At 39.4% G+C, this 11,859-nt stretch overlaps 1 protein-coding gene across 3 annotated transcripts in view; it reads left to right on the top strand.

The window, feature by feature from the left end:
• The first annotated feature begins 39 nt into the window (after positions 1–39).
• The window catches only part of INTS6 (integrator complex subunit 6), a 42,452-nt gene continuing 30,632 nt past the window's right edge, over positions 40–11,859 (top strand). The window contains exons 1-3 of one of the 3 annotated variants that reach the window (XM_085215922.1): positions 40–550; positions 737–814; positions 1,422–1,571. In XM_085215922.1, coding sequence (XP_085072048.1) covers positions 440–550; positions 737–814; positions 1,422–1,571 — 339 coding nt within the window. In that variant the 5' untranslated portion in view covers positions 40–439. Of the gene's footprint in view, positions 551–736; positions 815–876; positions 1,177–1,421; positions 1,572–11,859 lie in introns of those variants that run through there. The other 2 variants (XM_085215921.1, XM_010728782.4) reach the window with 2 other exon arrangements.

Genomic DNA, 11,859 nt, shown 5'->3' with positions numbered 1-11,859 from the left:
TAAAAGCGGGCGGCGAGCGAGGAAGCGCCTCAGTCAGAGAGAGAAAGTGCCGGGGCGGTCGGGCTGCGGCTGGTCCGCCCGAAACTTCTGAGTAACATCAACAGGGGGAGGGGAGGGCGGGCGGCGGTGGAGGAGGACGGTGGTGGCGGGGGGGAAGATTAGCAGCAGCGCAGCCCTCCCCGCCGCTCCCGCAGCACCCGGCCCGTGCCGGGCTGGGCAGGCCCCTCACACAAAGGAGGGCAGGGCAGGCAGCGCTGCCCCCTTCCCCCGCCTCGGCAGAGGGGCAGCGGGAGGCCCTTCCCGTGCGCAGCACTCACAGCCACTCGCTCCTCTCCCGACCCCGGCTGCCTCTCCTCCTCCTCCTCCTCCTCCCCTCGCTCTCTCCTCTCCCTCCCGCCCGCTGTCCATGTAGCCGCCTGGCCGCCGGCCCCTCCGCACTATGCCCATCTTACTCTTCCTGATAGACACGTCCGCCTCCATGAACCAGCGCACCCATCTGGGCACCACCTATCTGGACATAGCCAAAGGCGCTGTAGAGACTTTCATGAAGGTACCGGCGCTGCCTGGCGAGAGGAGGCGAGAGAGAGCGAGAGGGGAGGGGGCGGCGGGGGGCTGCGGGCCGGGGGCGCGGGGGGCTGCGGGAGAGACGGGAGGGGGTGGGGGGTGGGCAGCGCCGCGCCGGGGGGGTTCCGGCGCCTCCTCTCGCCTCACCCTCCGCTTTGTCCCCGCGCCGCAGCTCCGAGCCCGGGACCCGGCCAGCAGGGGAGACAGGTACATGCTGGTCACTTTCGAGGAGCCTCCGTATGCCATCAAGGTAACCCCGCTCCCCCCTCCCTCCCCGCCGCCCCCCGGCCCTCCTTCCTGCCCCGCCGCGCCGCCCCCTCGGTCGGGCCGGGCCGCGCGGCGCCGCGCACGCACGGGTTCGGGCAGCGGCGGCGGCGGCGCTGACATCAACATGGCCGACATTTTTTTTTTTTATATCCCCCGTGTGGTGTGTGTGAGCGGCACTGAACTGTGGGGGAGGTGTGCTCAAGTTGGGAGAAGTGACAGCAAGTCCGAGGAGAGTTCGGCGAGGAAGGGGCGGGAGAGGAGAACCCTCCGGGGGCGGAGGCTGCGGGACGCGGGGGGTGAAGCCGCTGGGCATCGCCTTGCGAGGGTCGCGAGCCGTGTGTGGAGGTACCTTCGTGTCTGTGTGTGTGGCTTCGCAGAAACCCGTCCCTTGTAACAAATACTCGATGAACGCGGAGCGTTAAGATCTTAAAAGTCCGTCTTTTCCTCGTGAGATTGAATATTGGTAACTTCTGAGGTGTTCTCTTAGCGTTAAAGGGAGACGCTCTAGCCAACAGAAAAGCCCGATCCCGTAGGAGGCTCCTGTCCCGAGCTCGTCCCACCAATAAGCCTTCTTGCGTTTCTCTTTTCAGGCTGGCTGGAAGGAAAACCATGCGACGTTCATGAATGAACTGAAAAACCTTCAGGCTGAAGGACTTACAACTCTTGGCCAGTCCCTAAGAACAGCTTTTGATTTATTAAACTTAAATAGATTAGTAACTGGCATAGACAACTATGGGCAGGTAGGTTGACTGGTAATAGGTGGAAAAATCATAAAACACAACCCATTGCCCAAAGTGGTGTCTTCAAGAAGTATTAAATACAGGGGCTTCATCAAAAGCAAACAGAGCTCAGACAGTCTGAAGAAGTTCAGATACTGACTACAGTTCTGTGCCCAACTATTATTTCCTATTTTACTCATTACTCTTTTTTTAAAACTACAGAGTAAGCTCCAAGTTGACCTTCTCAGTTAAACTGTAATTTTTTTTTGGTAACAAATTCCAGAACCTTAACTGATGAGTCCGGTGAGGTCTTCAAAACTTTAATTTCTGTATACGGTGCTGTATGATCAGTTAAGTACAATCTGGGAGATGAGCTTTTTTTCTGACAGCACTAAAACACCTGAAGTACTAAGCTGAGCGCAACTTTTTCAAACCTTTATTTTCCAGTGAGTTTACTTAAACATTTCTCTGAATACCCTCATTTTCACATTCCTTTTTGTTTATCAGAACCTTCAAAAGCTCTGCTTTTCAAATGCTTATATTGCAGCTGTCCCTTTAAAGCAGGACTACTTCTGGGAAGGGACAGTGTTCCCTTGCTCGGTAGTATGACTTGCTACAAGCCAGTAACTCTAGGTTAAATATGCACTTTAAGAAGCATACCCAGTTCTTTCTGGCACTGGATCAAACCTGGATTTGTTTTACATAAAAGATGTTACCAGTACTGGGCAAGGTATATCCTGTATTTTTCATGTGGGATGTACTAAAGTGAATCTCCCCTTTTCGTTTGTTGTTCTCATGTAATGCTTCATCTGCTCTCTGAGGATTAGTTACTGCTCTTGGTATTTAACATGGGAATGTGGCTGTGAAAATAAGTCCCCATTTTCTCCCTCCCTTTTCCAGTCTGAGTGCAGTTTATGATAACACGCCATGTTTGTTTGGGAAGGAGATCTCTCTTATGTTGCACTGTATGGCTTTGCCACTAGGTGACTAAGTGAGTCTAAACATTTGTAAAATGCCACTTTGGTGATGAAACTTCAAAAAAAAAAAAAAAGTGCTAGTTCCACACACAGCTTTTTTTTTGTCTATTACCATCTGCTGTCCTCTCTTGTGTGCTAATCTTTCCCATTTTCTGCCATTTTTCTTAGTTACATTAGCAATGTGAAGCTTTTTGGAACATTTACCATAGTAGACACGTACATGAAATACATGCTCTTTACCATTGCTATTGATAATGAAAAAATATATGAAACCTATGTCTCATAATTTGCACTGAGTGAACCAGCTAGGCTCGAGTACTTAGTCAAGTGGATTATTGAGTGGTTGTGACTATTTTGGCCAGTTAGTAGTTCTCATTATTGCAAGTCGGTGCTCTTTTGTCTGTGAAGCAGTAGCTTTGTCTAGTCTGTTTTGGTTGGAGGTCTTTCTCTGTGCCTGAACCCACTGTGTTTAGGCATGCTATTTGCCCTGTTCCGTGCATGGAACAGGCTGTTAAAGAGGTGTCCAAATGCACAGTCAAGTGACGGAGTAGAACTTTGACGACTTTTAGCATCTGCAAAAATAGATGGGTATATTACAAGTGCCAGATCATCTGCTGCTGAAGTGTCTGGTTCCCATTCTGGCTCTACTAATCAAAGTAGCAGATTTTCATAAATCAAATTAAATTCTGTAGCTTTTAGTTGGTCTGTCGGCACTCACAGGATGAGATGCAGGCCAGCTCACTTGCCTCAAGTTCACGCTGGCCTTTGAGTAATAGCTCACGTTATCCATTAGACTTCTTATTGTTGAAGTCTACTACCTAAATGTCTCAAAAGAAATCTGTATCTAAACGTATGTGCTAAGAGAGGCTTATGAAGTCAGGATAATAAAAATCACCAGAATTCTCCGTGACATTCAAAATATATATTTTTTTAAACTCAGATTCACTTATTTCTTTGTCCATTTAAAAATACTAAGATTATAGAATATTTGAGTATTTTACTTAAATGTAGTGAAATGTTTGGAGAGTGATTATCTTAGAGTGGGGGAACAGATAATTTTAGAGAAACACAACATTTAGATTATTTTAGGTGTGTTGCTATGTGAAGTAATAAGTCCAAACATTAGTTGAGCTTTTCTGTGGAAAAAAATCTCAACATCTTTTCACTAACATGCTTGTTTTTTGGTTTTATGGACAATCTTCCATTTGTTTCACGTGTATGAGTTGTAAAACAAATACTTATACATAAAAATGACAAGACACATTATGAACACAATGGGGTTGTTTGCTTAAGTCATCCAGCAGCATGATGTCTCCCTACTAACTTTGAACTGTTTGTTTAAATGGCAATGTGACTCACTATGCTTGATTTCTTTCTAAGTAGACCAGAGTTCTCCATCAGCTGACTTCCTGAACGAGAGTGATGGCTGGTCATTCTGAAATTGAGAAAAATCTCTTTCAGGTTTTCTTGGAAAATTAATGTTTATAGTTTAATGAGTATTTACCATTTTTACTTTTTCAGTAAATAAGTACTCAGTTGCTCATGATGATTGAGCATAGAGTTATATTAGCTGATAATAGTATCTCATGTTCAGATTTAAGGAGACACAGTCAGCATCATTAGATTATCAAGAATCTGGAAGATATCTTTAATAGCTGTTTCTGATATTATGTTTTTATAAGCCCTTTGTCTTACCTAGGAGTTTTTTACATCAGATTTTGAAGGCTTCTGTCAACAGCACACACACATACATGCACACACACAAGGAGGCAGTAAAACAGACAAAAAGAAAACAATTTTATATTCTTAACAGTCAGCTTATTAGGGATTTTGGAAGTAAACATTTTCAGGTGAGTATTTCTTTAATTTTTACAGCACTTGCAGACTGATGAACTGTTTTATATTTCTTGAGAGTAATAATTTCGTGCACTACTATGTTTTGTCCCGATTATAATAGCAAAAGAATGAACCTTCAAATAAGGTGTCAGCTTTTTGCTAAAAAATAATGATCCTCTTCACTTCCTGCATTATTATAGAAAAGGAAAAGAAAAATTAGGAAAAATTCACGAGATTTTGATATATTTAGGAAGAAAGCAATTTAAACATACACAGTCCAGTATGCTCACTGTCATATCACACAGAACGTAGTACTTCATTAGCCCAGTTTTAGCTAATTGATTTCCCTTTGCCATCTTTTCCCCAGTTCAGTTTCCCCATTGTTTTGGGTAGTCAAATACTGAATCTATTTCTAGCAGATTTTTCATCCTTTTGGAATATACTCCTATCTCTTACTGCTATGACTTATTCGGAGGTATGAGTTACAAGTTCAGCAGTGTAGTTACAATTTAACTGAATATTTTTGAGTGTTACAAACAAATGCAGCTTGTTAGAGATAATGGAAGAGTTAAATACTAGCGACGTGTTGCTGGAATTATTCTGTCAGTGAAAACAGAAAACACAAATGTATCTATTATATAACAGCAAAATATAAACAAGTGGCTGAATTGAACCAGCTATTCAGTTGTTTGCAGTTTCTAGTCAAGTATCTAAGAATGAGCAATAAAGCTAAGGTAGGTGAAATGCGTCACTGGTATTTTGAAACTTGCATGCAAAGGACCAGCACAGCACTACTAAAAATGAATCTGATGGATATTTGAAATTGCTAAGGCTCTGATTATCTGAAACCCCGTGTTTCACTTTCTCTATTATTTGCTTAATGAAGGTCTCTTACTATTTTTTTTCATTATTACATCAAATGAGGCTTGAGAGGTAAAATGCATTTAAGGATTTTCAAAGTCATTGTGTTGGTATTTTTTTTCTACTTTTCTATTTTTTCCTTTTTCAGGATGAAATTTCATTTCAGTATTGCTAGTAGAAAACTTTTCAATAGCAGATAATGAGCTTTTTATCTCATTAATTTAAATTGCAAGTATCTTCAGCAGCATAATTATTGATATGGACCAACTGGCTTAGAGATGAATTTCACATGTTAAACGTGATGGTACAAAAGCACATGCTAACATAGTTGTTTTGAGACAAAAAGGCCAACAATAATTCTTCCAAGTGGATTTGAGAGACGTATTTTTCATTCCCACTGATGAGATAGGTGCATTCCCTATTTAAAAAATGGATTATATTTTGAGTGTCTTAAACAGTTTGTGCCCAGTTTTAGTGAGAGCTTCTTTTTTTTTTCTACACTGTATTTCACCCAGAAAAGTGTATTAAGACATTTTGAAACTAAGATAAATCCAAGTGGAAGTGAATTGTTTATGGGTATTTTAGAAATACAGTAAAAATTAGAAACACCCATTTCTGATTTGGAAGTTGAAAGGTGCCCTGCATTCAATGGCTTTTTTAATTAATTTTTTTTTTTTCCAAAGGTTTTATTCATACAATGCATGAACATCAAACAACCTATGCTCAGATTAGTTGCTGCTCTGCATTTCTCTGAACACACGGTTAGGCCCATTTGTAGTTAGGGTAGCATAATGCTGATGTGTTCGCACTGTGAAGCTTAGAGTTGGTTTTTAGAGACACGTTTGACCATAATAGCTTAAATATGAATATATTCCAAGTACATGTAGATAGCGTGCCTAGGAGATTGATTCTAATTTTGCTTGTAGGTGCTCTTCAATTTTTAAGTCACACACTGTAAGCTGTCTTCTTATTTGTTGCGCATCTGTGCCCTAAAATATGCTGAGCTTAAAAAGAGCATGAACCACTCATATGAAATCTTGTCCCTGGTATTTACATATGTTATGCTTTTGCAGTGACATGTTCTGTTGAATAGTTTTATTTTCTGATTATTTTTTGAGGATTGTTACTGGAATTCCTTGCTTCCAAAAGTCAAAATCCATCAAGCATACCTCTTGTCTTGGCATTTTGGGGTCATAAACACTGCACTGGAGTGGCTTGTGTTAATGTGCATCCAAATTTGGAACCAAAGTTTAGATAAGCATTTCCTGCTTTGTCATGCTTGCATGGTTACACAGCGCTTTGCTTTTCATGTTGGTAGAGGCAGATCTTTACGCTCCTTGTGGAGTTCTCCCATTCTCTTTCACCTTTCCCAATAAACAGAAAGAGGAGAATTTCAGACAACAGAAAACAACATAGCAAACTTAAGTATAATGTCAGAAATACTTAAAGAAAATAGAGGGCTCTGAATTATCCTATAAAGTAGAAATGGCCTTAGCATAGCTTTTAATGCCTATTACATCGAAGACGTATGTGAAGTGCTGGTGAAAATCAGTGTTTTTCACCTCCTATATGATGAAGTTAAGCACAATTTCCTAATTTATAGTTTTTAGTCTGCAATTTATGAGTTTGTTATCTAGTCCATATTTAAAATGATTCTAATTTGTAGGTAGCTTTGTTTTATCATATCGTTTAGTGAGCACTACGGCATCTTTTTCCACTTGCCAGGAGGGGCTGCATTCTTTTCAGCCTTCCCAGACTAACAAAGTTCACTGAGTCTCAGGAGAAATAATCACATCAGACATAGGTGTTGTTAAAATCACTTGTCTAGTTCTAATCCAGTATATTTTTAAGGAGGAATTAAAAGTTAAAGCAAGCTTACACAAAATGCTGTGCTTTTCCTGGTTAAAATGATCTCATCCATCTCTTTCATTAGCAGGAAGAATTGAGATACTTCCTCATGTTCTGAATATCAAATATACTTTGGCTGCTTTGATTCTTTAAGTGCTTGATATTTCAATAAATTGGATTTGGAAGGGTCAGTGCCATAATGTGTCAGCAGTGACTTTGATTTTTAGGGATCAGGTGGAGGCGGGCTGCCAGCACTTCAGCAGCTGCTGTAGGTGTCTGTGTCAGGCTGCTCCTTGGCCTCACTGGCAAGTCAGAAGAGGACAGTCTGGAGTTCCAATATTGTATCTCTTGCCTTTTTATCTTGAATCTTGTATCTGCCACAGTTCATCATAGAGTCTTTGGATATGCTTTCTTATTTAGGTGCTTAAAGATGTGTCCTCTAGGTGAAGTATTCTTTATGTTTTGTGCTTCATCGGAGCCAACTGCCAGGGACGGGAAGCAAATACTCATATGTTCAAAGGCAGAGATTGGTCATTTTATAAAACACAAAGTATTTTTTCCCCAATGTCTATCACTGTATTCTCTTTAAGTTTTTTTTTTACTGAGTAGTTGGACAGCCCATGCCTCTGAAGTCTGAAGGGAAGTGCTGTTGTTTGTTATGTGTCTGACTTTATTTGACTGAGATTCATTTGGAACTAATTGTGTTGCTTGGGAGCCCTGCTTGCAGTTGCTTTTTTTTTTTTTGCTTTTTGTAGTGTATTTGTGCCTGTAATGGCACAGTGTGTCTTTTGGTTCACAGAATATTTCCATATCTGCATCTACCAGTTGGAGAACATATTAATGTTTGCACTCCATGTTGCGATTTTTAGCATCATACTGTGTGGCCCTTTAATCAAGTTGTTTTCAGCTGTTGTTTGTGCAACAGATTGGAATTTCATAAAATTTGTGAGCATTAGCATCTGGCTAATACAGAACTCCATCAAGTATGCAGTTTGCATTGTGTGATTATGGTGCTAATTTTTGTTGTTTTAAGCATAGCCCAGTCTTGTTTCAAGAAAAGCTACTAGATCAGATAGGAAATGGTTTGTGTGTATTTATGTAGTATTTTCTATGTATCAATGTGTTGATACTAGTCTAATGCCAAATACTGAAAGCAAATAGGATTTCAGGTGCTTATTATTGCTTGTATGCTTTACCTTAAAAGTTAAGAAGGGATGCCAGTAATACTGGTACTGTAAAGCTGACCCCTAATGGACTAGATTTTACAAAAAATGTATAGCAATTTTTATCTTAAAATAATGAGAACTCAAGAATGTTGTCTAAGCACCTGCTGTTTTTATTCTAGAGGTAGTGCCTCTGCCTCAGTTAATTGATTTGCCCTGACTCACGTAAATCTGCAGTCCGCTGTAGATTTAAGCCTACGTTTTTCCAGTAGAGAAATTGGATTTGTGCCTACAGCTGAATTAAAATAGGTAATATTTAAATTATAGTATATATATATATATATATATATATATATGTATACATAAAAAAAAGTAAAAAGTATTTAATTTTAAGATGGCAACTTAACTTTAGTCTGGAAACATGAATGAGTGTGACTAAGAAACTGAATCGATAAGGCCTCTATTTGAATGAAAGGATGAGAGGTTTTGTCAAAAGCCAATCCTACTCTAAAATGTGGGTCTGGCAACACTGATGACTAGATAACCAGAATAGCAGATAAGTATTGGTTATGTCTGGTGTTGTTCCATGGCTTTAAATATGGGGATGTTATACAAAACTGATCTAGCAGGAGCAGAGTAGTTCTCTAGTGTGCAGTTCTGACAGTTATTCAAGGACATAAACACTGAAAATCATGCTTAGTGTCCAGTTGTTGATTCATCCAGTAAACTTTTGCCTGAGTAGTCATATTTGGTGTCTGTCCAGTGTCTGTTCCCTTTAATTCATGGATTTTTTCAGTCTGCATATAACTGTGCCTGCTTGTGGAGAGCAGGGTGTTAACCTGATTTCATCCAGTAACAGTGCTTGAGGATAAATGATCTGAATATTCTGTGCATTTTTGTCAATGTCTCCTTGAGACAAAAGACTGCATTGGACAAATCCAGAATATTTGTCACTGGAATCAATTTAAGGTGCTGACATTGTTGCTTTAGTTGAAGATAGCCATTTCTCATATTCTGTGTTCATCTTTCCTTCACCAAATGCTCCACCCTGGGACTTTAAAGCCCAGAGCACTCACTTCATATTGTGCATTGCTGTAAGGCTGCTGAAATGACACCCATCCTAACTGTCTGCTCTGCTCCACACCTGAACTTCTGGATTCTCATACTTATGCCAAACTAGGAACAAATTGTGACTGTGACTTCATGAAATAAATTAAACTAAACTAGTGATTGATTCAGATACCTTAATAAGCTGAACTGTGAACTTAAGTAGTTCAGAATCAATTTTTTTTAACAGCCAGGTTGTTCCTGCTGTAGTGGTGATAAACTCCAAGAGGGAATCATTGGGAAGTGTTGGGGCAGCAATCATTTATCCTATATTCATGAGTCAATACTCTACCTTCAGTCAGATTGGCTTTAACCTGAGTTGATAACCTACAAAAAGGTAGGGTGAATTTTGTATACATCTCTTTGGCTTTTCCACTTTGGTTATTTGATTTTTTTTTTTTTTTTTTTCCTGCTCAGTAGGCTGGTAGGCTGTGAAATTTGCTACTCCAGTACATGGAGGACAGAGACCTGTCCTAGCCCTGTGAATTCCACTGACTGAGCCAGGCCTAGCTATATGAAGTCATTGCTATGAAGCAGAAAGACTGCAGTAATTAGGGACTTGATCCAAAGCCCGACAAGGTCAGTTATTTTTAGAATAAAAGATTCAGAAATATTTTTAGAAAATATGAGCAAAATGATCTTCCAACCCAGTTTTTGGGAGGTTGGCTTTAAAGATCAAGTCATGTTTGGCATGGACAGTTATATCAGCTGTTTTTAAAAAACGTATAAAAGCTCAAATATAAGCTGTTCTTTAGCAGCTTGCATTTACTGTACTTAGCCAACAACTTTGGAAACCACCAGGATTTGTTGGCTGATTTATCCAACTTCAGTGTTATTCCAGTAGCAATTCATTTACAAATCTATAACTAATAAGATGCATCTTTATTTTTAAGTAACGGTTTCCATTACCTTAAAAATAAGGTGCAAGATATGCTCACAGTTGTTTTCCTCCTTGTATATTTCAATTTCATGCAGAATTAGTTCTTTCATTTGGGGGATTTTCATGAATCAGTTAGTTTGGTGCCAACATGTTTAAAATATTACTAGCTTTTCTTTTTGTTGTTTTCAGTTTTATTGCTGTTTCTAACTATTACTTGCTGGAATTGACTGTATATGAAGAACATTATGTAGTTCTTGTTTTTTTGAGAATATCATGTTAAATTACCTGTCATAAATTGTGAAAGTTTCAAGGACTTGTTTCTGAAACTTACCAAGGACCTAACCTAAATTGGAGTGCTTACAAGTTAATCAAGAAGATATAACTTACATAATATGTTATTTAGAACTCAATTAAATTTACTCTTAGATAAAAGAAACAGGACAAACTTTTATAATGAAGTGGTGTTTTTGAGGCTGATTTCCAAATGTTTGGAATTATGTGATTTATGAACTTAGAATATCTGTGAATCTTGGGATTCATGGTCTGCTGTCCTAGTAAATCCTACTGTGTATTCATTATTTTTGTATTATTCAGTACCACATCTATAAAAATGCTTCCTTGAGAAATCTCCCTTCTGTTTTCATATGTGCACTACTCACTGTGGAGGCTTTATATTCCAGAATAATCATCTTTTGCATTGAATCTCCTTCTTAAGCTGTTTTCAGTTGCCCTTTTGGTGTTTTCTGCCGTCAATCTTGGTTTTGTTCTTAGGACAAACTTTTGAGTAGAGTTCCAAGATGACTGAGTGTGCATAATTAGGTAGTATTGTATGCATTAGTCTTCACTAGATTCAGTGCTAGACTTGGGAACTCAGAATCTGCAAAGTTATGAGCATTGTAAAAATGATACTACAATTGCAGAATAACTTTACTGCACGTTTCAGGACAGGTATACAATGCAGTTATTGCTTATAGAAGTCAGACTTGCAAGGGCAAAACAAGCAGAGTGCCTGTACTTAAATATTTATCATATATTAAAAATTTGTGATTTTTTTTAACAGAGTTTGGTATCTCATTTCTTATGTAATTCAGTAGTTTTGTCCCTGTAGTATATAAGTAATATCTGATTGGATCTCTGAATTTTGCTGTGGGGCTTCCAAGCTGGACAGAAAAGATATAAGAATATATTTGCAACTTCAGTATTATTTTAAGATATGTTCAAGAGTACTCTGGTGCAAATTACCTTTTCATCCTATGTATATTTTACTAAATACCTTAAATCTCCTTAAGTGGAACAGCAAAACCTGTTTAAGAATGCTCCCTTCATTCCTATATTCTGCAACTGCTGTGCCAATAAGTGTAATTTCTGACCTGGCTTAGGAGGAAGTTACACTTGTGTTCTCCTTTGCTAATTGTTTTGTTTAACCTGCAACTCTTTTTCCAGTCACCTGAAATACAGAAAACTTCAGTTGTATCATAGAATCAATATCCTGCATGTGTGAAGATCATTCAATTTGCTGTTAATCTGTAGTGCCAGAAAGAGATGAAGGAAAAGCTGTACAACTACCTTGTAATCCTTTGCAAGCATTCCGGATAAGAAACCATTTATTGTACGCCTTGGACATTGGAGAGTAATTC

The sequence above is a fragment of the Meleagris gallopavo genome, chromosome 1 (genome assembly GCF_905368555.1).
Source record: "Meleagris gallopavo chromosome 1, MGAL_WU_HG_1.1, whole genome shotgun sequence".
Taxonomy (NCBI): Eukaryota; Metazoa; Chordata; class Aves; order Galliformes; family Phasianidae; genus Meleagris; species Meleagris gallopavo.
Note: the sequence above shows the minus strand (reverse complement) of the source record. Positions and strands in the feature narration are given on the sequence as shown.